At 39.2% G+C, this 15,609-nt stretch overlaps 1 protein-coding gene across 1 annotated transcript in view; it reads right to left on the bottom strand.

Moving 5' to 3' along the window:
• The window catches only part of GRAMD2B (GRAM domain containing 2B), a 126,451-nt gene extending 118,521 nt beyond the window's left edge, over positions 1-7,930 (bottom strand). The window contains exon 1 of the mRNA XM_021705922.1: positions 7,680-7,930. Coding sequence (XP_021561597.1) covers positions 7,680-7,804 — 125 coding nt within the window. The 5' untranslated portion in view covers positions 7,805-7,930. The remainder of the gene's footprint in view (positions 1-7,679) is intronic.
• Positions 7,931-15,609: the final 7,679 nt, after the last annotated feature.

A 15,609-nucleotide genomic window follows, 5' to 3' on the forward strand; every position in this document is an offset into this window, starting at 1 on the left:
TACTCTAGCCTGAGTGACAGCAAGACCCTGTCTCTAATTTAAAAAAAAAAGTGAGTCAAAGATCAGCACATCGGTTATTTATTTATTTATTTTAGTCAGAGTCTCACTCTGTCATCCAGACTGGAGTGCAATGGCACACTCATGGCTACCACAGCCTCAACCTGCTAGGCTCGTGCGGTTCTACTGCCTTAGCCTTCCAAGTAGCTGGAACTACAGGTATGCGCCACCATGCCTGGCTAATTTTTTGACTTACTGTAGAGATGAAGTCTCACCAAGTTGCCCTGGCTGGAACCCCTGGGCTCAGGCAATCCTCTCGCCTTGACCTCTCAAAGTGCTAGGACTACAGGTGTGAGCCTCTGCACCTGGTGAGCATAGGTTATTAAATTGTATTTTTTTGAAACAATTTTAGGTAGTCTGAAAAATTTAGTGAAGCGAAATGCTCAAAAACGTGTTTGTAAAATTAGTTTTCCCACAAATATTTTCAAAATTGCTAAAAATGAGGGACTGATAACAGGGAGTCACAAACCAACATGCATCGCACTCAGGAATTCATCCCCCCAGCACGGAGAAGCACATTCATTCCTTTACTAGTCTACTATGCGACACACATACAGATACAATGGCTGTCTTTAGTACTGCTTTGGGTTTGTACCCCACCCACATAAGAATTCTGCTAAATTCTATTATGTGCAATTACCATTAGTCCTCCTAGGAGAGAACTGTCTCGACTAGGCAGTAAAGAGAATGGAATCCATCACTTACAATCTGCACACCAGATGATTGGAAGAATTTGCCGGAGACTAGCTTCTGGCTCCATACATTTCAAACCTTTTTTCTTTTCCACTATCCACCTACTTCTGATGCACAGCACTTGCAGCACATGCTCATCGCATGATGCCATCTCTGGTCCTGCACCGTGCCATGGAGCAGGGTGTATTGGCTTAGTGGGTGGTGGGAGTGCTCCCGGAAGCAATTCCCATACCAGATGATCAGTAGTAACTTATAGGCACACAGAAATGAAGGCAAATATTCCACTAATCCCAAACTAAACATGTCCCCAAACAACTTTCCCTATGCCAAAAGTGCCTTTGGCTACCTACCTGACTGGAGGATAAGTTTGACGGAGGGAAAACTGGAGGGAAGAGAGATCGCAATCCTAATTGCAGTCAAAATATTACCTGTGAATTTTTCAAAAGTGTACAACTATGTGAGCACTTTGCTAGGAACCTTCTGAGGGCCTTGGAAGAACCTGTATAAGTGAGGGTAGAAACTGTAACTGGATTGGCTTAATAAGAAGTACATTTGGGGCCAGGCATGGTGGCTCAAGCTTGTAATCCCAGCAGTTTGGGAGGCCGAGGTAAGGGGATTACCTGAGCTTACCGGTTTGAGAAGAGCCTGGGCAACTTGGAGAGACCTCATCTCTACCGAAAAAAAAAAAAAAAAAAATAACTGGGCATGGTAGTGTGTGTCTGGGCCATGAGCATCTATGAGCATGCCACTGTACTCCAGTCTGGGCCACAGAGTGAGACTCCAACTCAAAAAAAAAAAAAAAAAAAAAAAAAAAGGGACATTGATAGCAGTACATTCTTATAATGTAAGATCTGGTGCCAACAAATAAGAAAATACTGCTAGTTCTGAGGGCCAAGAGTTAGGGGGTGGGGGTGGGATAGGGTGGGGCAGTGCACAGAAACATTTCCCAGAGGTTATACTAGACCTGTCTGGTCTTGAAAGATGACAGTCTTTGAGGCAGGCAAGAGAGAGATTTCAGCATGTTCAGTATCCTGGCAACAGGATATAGCATGTGAACTGAGAAAACATTGAGTGCTTTGTTTAAGTGGACTGTGGGGAAGTATCTGGTGAAGATTGGGAAAGAGACTGCAGGTTCTTTCTCTTCTGCCAGTGACAGCTGCTGAGTTCTGTTCTTTCCTGCTTGGAAAGATGTCTAGTTCTCTGCACTTAATCTCCTCATTCTAACTTCCATTGTCACATTTCACTGCAACCCAATGCAATTTGTTCTCTCTCTCCTTCTGACTTAGCCTGCCCCTCACTTTTCTCTCTGAAGCTCTACAGAGTTTATAGGTCCTGCTAGCCTGACCTTACCTATTTACTGAAATACCTGTCCTATACTTAGGAAACTAATGCTATTATATGTTCTCTTAATGCAGTGCTGCTTTATTTGAGCGCTTCCGTCTCATCCCTGCTCCTAGGGAAGAAACCCCATATCCAAGGACTCAGCACCACTCCAGCCTCTAAATATCACTCTCATGAACAGGAGCTGAGTTCATGGGCTTAACTGGTGAAAATGGGTCATGGCACAACGTCTATTGTGTTTCTGTTCATAAGATGCCACAGAGTGCTCCTATCCTTCCTAATAGCAGGAGAAGTGGGTTTGGCTAAGAAAAGGCAAGGCTCTTGAGAGGGGAGGGCAGAAGGAAAGAAGGGCACAGATTTCCTCTTCTACTCACTGGTGGAGGGTGGAAGGGTAGAGGAGGAGATGGAGATGCATTGGAGCCACCAAGTGGAGACGTAATGAGTATTAGTGCAGGGCTGCCTTGGACTCCAGTTAGTTGTTGACTGCAGCCTGCAGTGGTCCCCAGCTCGGAACACAGAAGGAGTCTGAGCTGGCCTGGGCTAGTCCTAACCTCCTACATTCCAACTTAGCACTGCTTCATCTTTGCCCTCTTTGGTTGCCATCTTAGGCCTTATTTGTTCTCCCAAAGCCCATGGTGCCCCAGTCTATGTATATTAGCTCCAATGGGCAAATTTCACCTGTGCCTACTGGCTAATTCGCATACTAAATCTCTGAAAGCTACATAATCCAATAGAAATTTTTGATTTTTAAATTTCTTGAGTGACTAATTTATAGAACTACTAATTTACCAAAGCTTTTCCAGTCAACCACCTATAAAGGTTACAACAATTAATACTTTTCCAAGGCTGCCCAATGTTCTGTATTATTGGGAAATGATGCTTTATTGTGCATTTTGAGGCACTGTGTACATTATGAATGTCAATTTTTTTAAAATTGTAGAGATGAGGTCTTACCAATTTCCCAGGCTGGCCTTGAACCCTGAGCTCAAGCAATCCTCTTGCCTCGGCCTCCCAAAGTGCTGGGATTACAAGCTTGAGCCACTGTGCATGACCTAAAACTTTTTAAATGGAGATCATCTCAACGGAGGCTGGAAAAGCACTCAATACCTTCAACAAACTCTTAGAAAACCTCAATTAGAATGAAATTTTTTTTAGCCTGAAAAAAACTGATAAATCCTGAAATGTTAAAACCAGGAACAAAACAAGAATGTCTGGACTTACTGCTTATATTCAACATTATGCTAGAATTTCTTGTTTGTGTAATAAAGCAAAAAAGATTTGAAAAGAGTAAATATTAGAAGTGTAAAAACAAAATTTTTATTATTTTGAATGATATTGTCAACAAAGAAAACCTCTTAAAGTCTGTAGCTTATTAGAATTAATAAGATTTCACAAGGATGTTGAATATAACATCAATTTAGAAATCCAATATTTCTGTATGACAACAACAAGAGAAAATACAATAAAAATATAATTATAATAACAAAGGTGTAAAGTACCTAGGAATAAATCTAACAATTGACATCTAAGATCTTTGTGGAGAATATTCTAAAACTTTACCAAAGGACCTTAAAGAAGACCTAAATAAATGAAGGACATATCATATTTATGAACAGGTATATTTATATTTAACACTGCAAATATATAAAATGTCCTCAAATTGAGTAACAGATTCAATGCTATTTCTGTTTAAAAACAAAAAAAAGTTTTTACCGAGCCAGCTGGTTCTAAAATTTAAGTGGAAGAGCAAAGGGTCAAGGGTAGCCAAACACTTCTGAACTGGGTAAGGAGTCTTGTTGTACCAGAGTTTTAGTTATAAATCGATAGTAATTAATACAGTGATATATGATAGAGTTGGCATTATAGGTTAGTGAGGAAAGGACAAACTATTCATAAATAATGTGGGACAGTTTGTTATATTAAAACATTATAATGATGCCCTAATTCACACTAGAAGAAGAAACAAATTCCAAACACATAAAGAAGGCTACTTTGAAAGGAAAACATGCTTTTAAGGAAAAAAAAAATACATAAAAACATTCTTATGGCCTCATGATAGGAAAAGATTTCTTAAATAAATCATCATACATAAAGAAGATACTTAATATACTGATAAATTATAAAAAGAACTCAAACATAATAAACAGAGTAAACAGAAAAGTCATGCAGGAATAAAATATTTGCAACACATATAACTAACAAAGGGTTAGTGTCTAAAGTATTTTTAAAACTATCTTATAAGGAGAAAAATATGATGACCTCCCTTCCCCAAAAGGGTTTTAAATTCATAAGCAGACATTTTACTAAAGAAGAAACAAAAATGACCAGTATACCTGCTGAAAAGGTGCTCCTCCCATTAGTTTAATGTATTTCAAAACCACGTTGAGATACCATTTCACACCTTCCAGATTGAAAAAAATTTAAAAGTTCAGACCATTTCAATGTTGTTGAGACAGCAGAATAACTGCTGGGGGTAACGTAAATGACATGGCACTTTAGGCCACAACTTGACATTAACAAGGAAAGTTAATCATGTTCATAATCTGTGACGAGTTATTCCTCTCCTAGGTATGTACCCTAGAGACACTCTTGCACAAGGACATCAGGGGGACACGGGAAAAATGTAGCATTGCTTGAATGTCAAAAACTGGAAATTACCCACAGATTGTGCTAAAGTGAACATCACATCATGGCACTTCCTTATTCTAAATTTTCAGTGGTATCCTGTCACAATTAGAATTCTAAACCCCACCATCATCTGCTTTGCTCTCTGATTTTTTTTTTTTTTGAGTTGGAGTCTCACTCTGTCGCCCAGACTGTAGGACAGTGGCCGCTCCCGGCCACCGCAGCCTCGACCTGCTGGGCTCCGGTGATCCTTCCGTCTCAGTCTTCCAAGTAGCTGGAACTACCATGCTACCACGCCCGGCTGATTTTTTGATTTATTGTAGAGATGAGGTCTCGCTGCCCAGGCGGGTCTCGAACCCGCGGGCTCAGGCAATCTACTCACCTCAGTGCTCTCTGATTTTATGGGTGTCACTCTCCCCAGTTCCTCAAGATTCAGGATCTTTCTCACTTCAGAGCAACATGCTCTTTCTCAGTCTTTTCATGGTTGGTTCTTTTTCATCGTCTAAGTCAGCCTACAAATAACTTCCTGGGAGAGTCTTTTACTTGCCATTCTGTCTAAATTAGTTTTCCCCATCTTATCCTCTACCTTGGCTTTGATTTATTTCCTATAACATATATTATTTTTTTAAATTATGGATTTATGTATGTATGCATGAATTCATTTTTTGGGAGGGCCCATCTTTGACATTAAACAGAAAATCTCCATGGGGGCAGGGGCCAAGTCTATCTCGCTCATGCTTGCATCTCCTGTGTCTTCCACATAGCCTGGCACACAATAGTTACTCACTAAATCTTTACTGAATTGAATGATCGAATAAAAACACTTGCATAAAGCCGGGCTCGGTGGCTCAGCCTGTAATCCCGCGCCTTTGGGAGGCTGAGGTGAGTGGATTGCCTGAGCCCGCGGGTTCGAGACCCGCCTGGGCAACTTGGTGAGACCTCATCTCTACAATAAATAAAAAAAATTAGCCGGGCGTGGTAGGGCGCACCTGTAGTTCCAGCTACTTGGAAGGCTGAGGCGGAAGGATCGCCGGAGTCCCGCAGGTGGAGGCTGCGGTGGTCGGGAGTGGCCACTGCACTCCAGTCTGGGTGACAGAGTTAGACTCCAACTCAAAAACAAAACAAAACAAAAAAACACTTGCATAAATTGTATCTGTACTTGTTTGAAGTATTTTGTTGATCTGAGAGTGCATTTTGTTTGCTATATATAATTCATGGAAAGGATAATGAGATACAAAAACAATCATATACATTCTTAACACTGATTTAGATGATCAAGTGAAGTCTTTACTGGTCTTATTTTTACCTCAAAAATTTGACCAATGTGCCTGAATGCATTTATAAATCATTTTTAATGATACATTAATTGACAGTACATAAATAGGTCTTTTGACTAGACTAAAAGTCTTCCATTACCTGAACTATTTAGAGATATGCCAAGTATTTGTAGTTTGTTTCCAATACACATTTTGAGAAATCACTTATCGATGCTAATATAGAGATTTGATGTAGAATACTCAAATATGCAGGTGACATAGGCCTGGACTCTTTTTTCAAGAGGTTTGAAATTAGGTTAACACAGGTTTTAAATTTATTTGTATTCTATTATTATAAAAAGTCCTATTTATATTTAAATTATACTTTGAGTATTTTTATTTGTTTTAATATTTATTTGTTGATGTATTTTAATTTAAAATTTTCCTGGGAAGAGTTTGAACTCCAAAGAAAAGTTTGCATTACAGTCTACTTAAGAGATGGATTATGCAGACAAAGCAATTCAGAGACACTTGAAACTCAGCAAGATATAGAAATAACGCAGGAGTTTTACATTTTAAATCTCAGAATTGTACTCTTGCTCAAACAACCACAAATGCAAGTAAGATAATTCATTTTAATGATGTCTAGAACAAATCAAGTAACTTGAAAATAGATATGTTAAAAAACAATTTGCATAAATTTAGTCTCTTGGTGTCTAAAATTTTCCTTTTAAAATTATTTTTTTTCATAACCTGACATTCTGATATGTGAATGCCATTAAACAAAATGGAATTTCTTTGTTTTCTATTTAATTTTTTAAAGCTACAATTTAAAGCACTTGTTGTGTAAATGAACTAAAATGATTTAAGAAAAAACAAACAAACAAAGGATCACAGCTAACCCTTGACTTTCTGAATATGGTGCTATCAAAAAGTCAAGTCCTAGGATGGAGGGTATTCCTTTGCCTTGACTTGAAAAGCTGACATGAAAGTTACATTCAACTTGCATGAGAAGTTTCTTTTTGTATTTAATTGCTACCTATACTTAATTTCCACATCTTGTAAGTTGCTAGATAATGATTATGAGACAAAGTGAATAAGGAGTTGATAAATTAATTTTCATTTAAAACATGTGATGATCAGAATGGTATTGGTGTGTATATTAATATTTACAGCTAAAAAGGATATGTTCTGAATCTGGCCAAAGCTGCTATAAATTAAGTGTAGTAAATACTTGAACCAGAGACAGTTGGCACTGTCTTCATATTTAATTTAGTAAGGCAAAAAGGTCATTATCTTAATATTTTAATAATTACCTTTTAAATAATAATCCAGGTAATTTTGATACCAAAGTAGATTCTTGGTTCAACTACTTGGCTTGGCTTTATTTCCTATGAACCTGAGAGTAAGTCAAGAACTGAGGAACTGCACAGAGGCCAGATATCCAGTACTAAAAAAGTATTAAAGAGGAAAGGAAGCACTAAAAATTGTTTTCCCTGAATAGTGGTAATAGTTCTATTTGTTCTGAAGATCATACCCCTAATTATGTACCCCCTCCAGTCCACTGGCCAGGATGGCTAGGATGGCTCTGCCTCCTCTTTTCCCAGGCAGATTACTACCTCAGGGGATGAGAAAGAAGCTCTTCGAGGGTCACCATGGGTAGCTGAGCAGGCAGGGGGACAGACAGGATGGCCAGGCTGTACCCACCTGAGGAACACCGAGCTGGGACTGTCTGTGGAGCTGTGTTGGGCCTCCGCATTGGCCTTCCTTGGGCTGCCCGGGATCTCAAACCGGAACACCGAGTCACTGGAAGACAGCCTTTTCTTCACCATTGTCCCTTGTTAATCGCCAAGTCAAGAAATTAGCTCAGAGGTTCATTTCCAAATCTTCTGAATAATATGAAAATCTCTGTGTTTCAGCTTTGCCCAGTCCTCGCATTGCAGGAAGCTCTTTCTTCACATGCCTCCTAATCTAGCTGAGACTTTTTTTAAAAAGTAGTTAATGAGTAACTTATCAGTCTGACACAGGATGGTTTTCATCCTACCCATATTTGCTCTAAAGGAGAAATAAATGTGGTTGGGAAATTCAGCTTTTGGTTTACTAACATGAACACCACTAAGTCTGTGAATTTAGTCAGAAAAGTCTATGGAAAAGCAAACATTTAAAGAAAACAACGCAATGGGGTGTGGAAATTGGCAACATCTAAACATTAAAAGCAGAATGTTTTTTCTAGCCACCTGAGCCTGACAGGCAGGGTGAGGAATGTGGATGTGCTCTATGCCTTTACATTTACACATACAGGAAATAACCAGCCCCCTTTGTGCATGGCAGCCAATGTTTGGCAAGATGCACAGGAGGTGTAGGGACTAGAAGAGTTTTGCAGTTCTTACGGAAGTGATCTGTACAAAATCAAGGGCGGCTCAACGTTTAGCTTGCGCATTTTGCTGGGTTACAGGAGGCTGTGACCTGTACCAGAACCACAAGAAATACAAACAAACAAACATGAGGAGGTGAGCATTTGAGCTGCATCTTTGTTCCTTGCTGGCTGGGCAGCCACAGGTGATCCCAACCCTGCTCTGCTTGATATCTGTCATGCTTATTTCAAAGGCTTAGCATGAAATCACATAGGGGAATAAGTTATGGAGATTCGTAATTATGCTATGGATTATTATTATCTAAGCATACATTTTGCTAACAAAAAAAAAGTTCAGAAAATGAGTTTCTTGATGTGACCAATGTTCATGCACAAGAAAACGTGTCATTCCACCAGTGTTACTAGCAGTGGTGAAGGATTTATTCACTGCAGCTGTGAAACTCTCCTTGTAGCTGTGGAACTCCCTGTGATTAGCCAATGACATTGCAGAATGGCTGGCTTAAGAGAAGTACACAGATTCTGACTGTGGAAGAGAGCAAAGTTTCTTGGGAAATCAAACCAAACCTCCAGCATTGACCTATTGTTCTAACGACCTGATGACTAGGCAGGGACAGGTCTGTGCTCCTCTATGTGCAGCACTAACTCTGAGCACACTTTTGAAATTAGACAGCATGTCTTTCAGTGGGATTTTCCTGGTGCCTAGTAGGGTGACCAATTTATCCCGGTTTGTCTGGGATTTTCCTGGTTTTAGCACTGAATGCTCTAAATTCTAGGAACCCTTTAATGTGGGAAAATTGTAACAGGTGATCACTCTAATGCTGAGTACCCCTGTGCTACAATTGTGATGGTGCACGACCCCCAGCCTCCCTCCTTATCCTTTCTTGGCAGAGTAAGATCTGTATTTCTCTTTCCCTCCTTATCACTATGCTGCAATTATGTTGGAAATCATGTTGGAGACATTAAATAAGCTAAGTTACACTCAAGTGTTTAATTAAACCAATTACCATGCCTCATGATCGCAACAACCTGCATGGTAGTTTCTTCTCTTTATAAACAAAAAAGTGTAATTGGTACAGATGTTAATAACCAATGAAATGTCATATGTTACTCTTTCTCTCATGCAGGTTTGGGCTAAATGAAAATAATGTTTCACTTCTAACAAAGTGTCTCTAAGGAGAAAATTCCTGTGTCAGAGGCCAGTATTTGGGCATATTTTTAAATAGGTAAGCTCTCCTATTACTCATTCAATCAACTAATGTGCATTTATTAGCAAAGCTTTATGCTATCTACAGCGAGTGATACAAAAAGATTTAAGAAATGGGTCTTTGGCTGGGTTCGGTGGCTCAGCCTATAATCCCAGCACTTTGGGAGGCTGAGGAGAGTGAACTGGCTGAGCCCGCAGGTTCAAGACCAGCCTGGCAACTTGGCAAGACCGTGTCTCTACAATAAATAATTAGCTGGGCATGGTAGTGTGCGCCTGTAGTTACAGCTACTTGGAAGATGAGGCAGAAGGAGCACCAGAGCCCACCAGATCGATACTGGGGTGGCTGTGAATGTGCCACTGCACTCCAACCTGGGTGACAGAATGAGACTCTAACTCAAAAAAAAAAAAAGGAAAAAGAAAAAAAAAGAAATGGGTTCTTGCTCCAATAATGTAGCTAGGAAGAGACAATGAGCGTCATTAAAGATTTAACTAAAAACAAAAGAGGTATAATGGCAGTGAATCAAGCTAATATTTCTTGAGTCTTGTACAAGCTAATATCATTTGTGTCTATGTAGCATCTCTGCTAGTTAATTTCATATATTACATCTAATTTAATCCTTGCCCAAGTTACATTTTTATAGATTAAGGAACTATGTCTTCAAAAGGTTAAGCAACTTGGCCATAATTAAATAGTAAGAATGTGGTCATACTGGAATTCATTAATTCATTCAACAAATATTGATTATTTACATTTAAAAGAAGCCAAGATCATGTGAGACTGGGAAACCTTATGAAAGACCAATGAAGAAGGTGAGATTTGAACTGAGTTTCCAAAAGGGGTCACTGGAAAGACAGGAAGGGAAGGGAATAGTGCTCATGAGCAAATAAATGGGCTTGGACCACATGTGTGTGCAGGAGTAGAGAGTTTGTGCTGGCAAAGTAGAGGACTAGGTCTGAGCATTTACATGCAGGCTGAATTATGAAGGATCCCAAATGCCAGTACGGCTAGTTCAAACTTTATCCTGTCAGATAAAAATGATGAAAAATTAGCATGACAGCCCTGTGCACAATGCTTTGAAAGCAGAAAGAGATTATTGCAATCACCTGGTTGATACGTTATTTCAGTTAGGCAGAAATTTAACAGCCTATGGGAAGTGCTCTGAAGCAGTTAAAACAGTATTGACCGAACTCTTATGTAAGATGTTGAGTTAATTCCTTATCATAAGAAATTATGTCAAAGATGAGATTTGCTGAAAGTCTAGAGCAGGGGTTACAAACTCAAATGCCTTCAGGTGAGACTGGCAGGAAGGGAAGGGAAATTCTGAGGTGGGGATAGAAGCCTTCAGAGAGTGGTAGAAAATAGGCATGCTTAAGCACTCCCTAGGAACATTCAAGTTTCCAACCCCACAGATGCTGGTGGGAGGAGGCAGCCTAACCCCTTCTGAGGGCTGGAGTCAGCTGGGGCTTGCCCTCTGAATTTCACTTCTTCATATGAGCTGCCTATGATAAATCTGATAAAGTTTGTAAGTGGTTATGTTTGGACTTTTGTGTTCAAACAGATATAAGGTTTTGATGGTTCATGACCACTGAAAGAAGATGTGAATTCTGGCTGCTTTATTTCCAAAATTAATGGCAGTGAGTATGTGTAGCGCCATCCACAGCAGTAGTGCAATGCTGTTACTGCTTAACCCATTTGGCCATTTAGACATGACCTCTGCCCAAGGCTCTTCTAGTCTGTGCCACAGCTTTCATTTGTGTGTGTGAAAAATAAAACAAAGACAAAGTGATCAAAGATAAATAATGAGAAAAGGACGTTTATGTAAATATAACTATAAAAGGAGCATGCACACTGGCCAAAATTAATAATATATAATAATAACTAGAATATAACTAAAAAAAGGTGGCAGAGACCCTTTTATATCCTTCTATGGAAGTTGAGATTAACAAACAAAACAAAAAAGGACAAAAACTGACAGCTAGCAGGCAGTTTTAAGTAAGGCCACCGATGATTCTAATCTCTCACTTTTCTAATGTGCTCTAATAGATCACAATGTTGTACCTTTGTGACATTTTTTTGTAAAGGAGTTTGTAAAGGAAAGTCTGGTATAGAAAAAAGATAAATTAATTTGGGTACTCTCACTTGGTAAGTCAGTTAACATTGCCTTTTTCTTTTACCAAATCAAGAAATTTTAGGCTGAATTTGGCCTGCTGACATCTTCTGTTTGGTCTTTGCCATGTCTTATAAGTAGAAATTTCTTATATGTTTAATACAAGACATGGTTATCTGGTGTTACTTGAAAAAAATCAGAAAATCTGGCAAGAGTGTAGCCATAACTAGCTGGTACTAAGTGGTAGTGCTACTGTGTGGCATGTCTAAACTCTGCAGTTTGCCTCAGTCTCCAGCCCTCTTTATTGCCTCTCTCTGTCTGCTTTGCTTCCTTCAGTCTCATCACTGACAACTGATAACTTCTGCATTGACATTTAAAATCCCTGGCCTCGATGATGTTGAAAGTCTTCTCAAGTTCTTGTTTTCTTTACTTAAACTCTACAAATTAAAATTTGACCATAAGAATTTTTTCTTTCTTCAATGAAACATGGTCCATCGCTCAAATAATTCAGTCTTATGAAAGTATGATCATCTTTGGTTATTACATCCGAGCTTTCTGAATTCCATAAGTAAGAAACTAACATGCCTACTGATGCTAGGCTAGACAGGAGGCAGAGAATTCATGCTTGTATATTCTCTTTTTTTTCCCCTTTCTTGTCTTACTCTTCTTCCTCCTAGAAGTGTGGGATGTGGCTATTGAGACACCAGACCAAACCAAAAACACCAGATAAACAGTGCTTCAAAATAGAATTTTCCATAGGCATGACATATAAATTTCCATTTTTTTTTTTTTAGTTGAAGTCTCACTGTTGCCCAGACTGGAGTGCAGTGGCACGCTCCCAGCCACTGCAGCCTCGACCTGCTGGGCTCCGGCGGTCCTTCCGTCTCAGCCTTCTAAGTAGCTGTAACTACAGGTGTGTGCTACCACGCCTGGCTAATTTTTCATTTATTGTAGAGATGAGGTCTCCCCAAGTTGCCCAGGCAGGTCTCGAACCCGTGGGCTCAGGCAATCCACTCACCTGGGCCTCCCAAAGCGTGGGATTACAGGCTGAGCCACCGAATCCGGCTTAAATTTCCATTTTTAAATAAACTAGATTTCCTCTACAAATAAGCAAAGTTAGAAATATTTGTGTTAAAAATTCATATTGCAAAGATATGGAATCAACCACATATATACTGTGGAATATTATTCAGTCATAAAAAGGAACAAAATAATGTCTTTTGTGGCAACTTGGATCGGATTGAAGGCTATTTTCCTAAGTGAACTAACTCAGGAATAGAAAACGAAATACCGCATGTTTTCATGTTTTGGGTGGGAGCTAAGCTATGGGTCCACAAAGACATATAGAATGGTACAATGGACATTGGATACTCAGAGCGGGGGAAGGGAGGAGGGGGGAAGGGGATGAAAAATCACCTATCAGGTACAGTGTGCGCTAGTGGGGGTGACAAGTACACTTAAAACCCAGACTTTGTTATCACTATACAATTCATCCATGTAACCAGAAATCACTTGTGCCCCTAAAGCTACTGAAAGAAAAAAAAAGAAATATTTGTGCTTTAAGATTAATTTGGTGGATTATGCTGCATTCAGGATAGTACTAGTAATAATTAGCTTTTCTACTCTAAGCACATACTGCTGTATTAGGGTAAAAGAGCCTTGGTCTGATAAAGTCACCTTGAGTTTCAGACTTCACAATGGAACGACCACTTATGGAAAACTGCTATGTGAGTGTAAAGTGAGTATATCTACATTCCTGGGGTGGGAATTTTGTGGTTTAGGGTATGGACTTGAGGGTCAAGTTGCCTGGGTTGAAAGGGTGACTTCATTATTTCCTTGCTGTGTTACTTTAGAAAAGTACTCACCCTAGCCAAGCCTCTGTGAAACTGGGAATAACAATAGTATCTACCTCAGAAAATTATGAGGACTTGATATAATACATGTGAAATTTAAGCATAAAGCCTGTATGTAATAAGCATTGAGAAAATACTATTGATGATGATAATGTTAAAAGTTATGATTTTTGAGCTGGTCATATTTTCACTAATGTTGAGTGGAATCTTCTATAATATAATCAAAAGATAAACTTTGTTTTGCTCAATGGGACATCAGCTGTGTGTCTGCATGTGGTTGGTGGAAGACCTAATCCCAGACGGAGAGAGAGGGTTAACAATCTGAGCCCATGGAGTGTTGACATGTGTCATAAATGGCCCAGCCAAGCAGCATAGACTATTTTAGTGTAACTAAATTAGTCCTTTCCTCTCTCCTCAAACTTCTTTATTCAGTGGTTTTCATGATTAGGAGGAGAGGAGGCTAATTCCTCCCCCAAAGTCGTGAACTCCTCTCAGAGGATGCAGAGAGAAGATGTATGTTGCCCTGTACAGAAAACTATTACTATCTGCTGCAGGTCATGACTTTAGAGGAAGTTTTACCCCCAGAAAGATTAGGAAATTGATCTTGTAGCTCTAGTAAACATAGCAAGATCAGACTTAAGGTAACCTTTCTTTTTGCACATTTGGGCTTTGTGATGCAAGAGTTAGAAATTTGAACACCCAAGTTCCTTTTCTAGTCCGGTTACCAACTTGCATAAGTCTTTTTGTTGCTTTTAATTATATTTGCTTAAATTTATAAAATAAGTTGAGAGTTGATTTAAAATACTCCATAGACCAGGTTCAGTGGCTCAGCCTGTAATCCCAGCACTTTGGGAGGCCGAGGTAAGTGGATCGCCTGAGCCAGAGGGTTTTAGACCAGTCTAGGCAACTTGGCGAGACCTCATCTCTACAATAAAATAAAAAAAAATTAGCCGGGCCTGCACCTGGATTTCTGGCTACTTGAAAGGCTGAGGTAGAAGAATCGCTGGCACCTAGCAAATTGACACAGGGGTGACTGTGAGTGTGCCACTGCACTCTAGCCTGGGTGACGGAGTGAGACTCTAACTAAAAAAAAAAAAAATACTCTGTAGAAATTTCTGTTGATTAATATATTTATTATTTAAAAAGTGATGGTAAAACTGGTAAAACTAGTTTTTTAGGAAAAAAAGGGCTCTAATTTGTGACATAGGCCTATTTCCATAGTGTAAATATTCCCACCATGGTTAATTTCAAGCTACCAAGACGGTGTCACTGAATGAAGAGATGCTGACAACTGAGCCAGTATGCAACAATTTCTCCACACCACTGAAAACATTCAAATTTGGGTGTTTGATAAAGCATATGAATTTGATTCCAGAGTTACCAGATTTTTAAAAAAACGATGGTGGCTAGGCATGGTGGCTCATGCCTGTAGTCCCGGCACTTTGGGAGACTGAGGTGGGAGGACTGCTTGAGGGAGACCTTATCTCTGTAAGAAATAAAATTAGGTGGGCATAGTGGCGTGCACCTGTAGTCCCAGCTGCACTACAGGCTGAGGTAGAAGGGTCGCCTGAGCCCAGGATGTTGAGGTTGACATGAGCCACGATTGTCATTATCATGCCACTGCATTTCGGCCTGAGTGACAGAGTGAGACCCTGACTAAAAAAATAAATAAACAAAATAAATAAAAAATAAAAAACCGATGTTCATTAACTTCAATAGCATTATCATCTGATAAATTGCAGAGTGGTTATTGTATATGCTGCCTTTGTTTCACTTTACACAAATTGGTGATTATTTCCAGAGAAATATTTCTGAGAATGTTTACAGTCCCCCCATAAAGATTTTTTTACCAGCATAAAATATACGTAACGTAATTTTACCATTTTAATCATTTTAAAGGGCACAGTTCAGTAGTATTAACTACATTCACAACTTTGTGCCCATAGGTTTGTCAAATACACTATTTTTGGGATTTATAAAACAAATATATATTCATTGCAAACAGTCTGAAAATTAAAAAAAAAGAAAAAAAAATCTGTAATCCTTAGCCCCCACAGATAATTACAAGTAACATTGATCATCATCAAAATTATGTTTT

Source organism: Carlito syrichta, unplaced genomic scaffold, assembly GCF_000164805.1.
Source record: "Carlito syrichta isolate Samal-C Ts95f unplaced genomic scaffold, Tarsius_syrichta-2.0.1 Scaffold314826, whole genome shotgun sequence".
In the NCBI taxonomy this organism is placed as follows: Eukaryota; Metazoa; Chordata; class Mammalia; order Primates; family Tarsiidae; genus Carlito; species Carlito syrichta.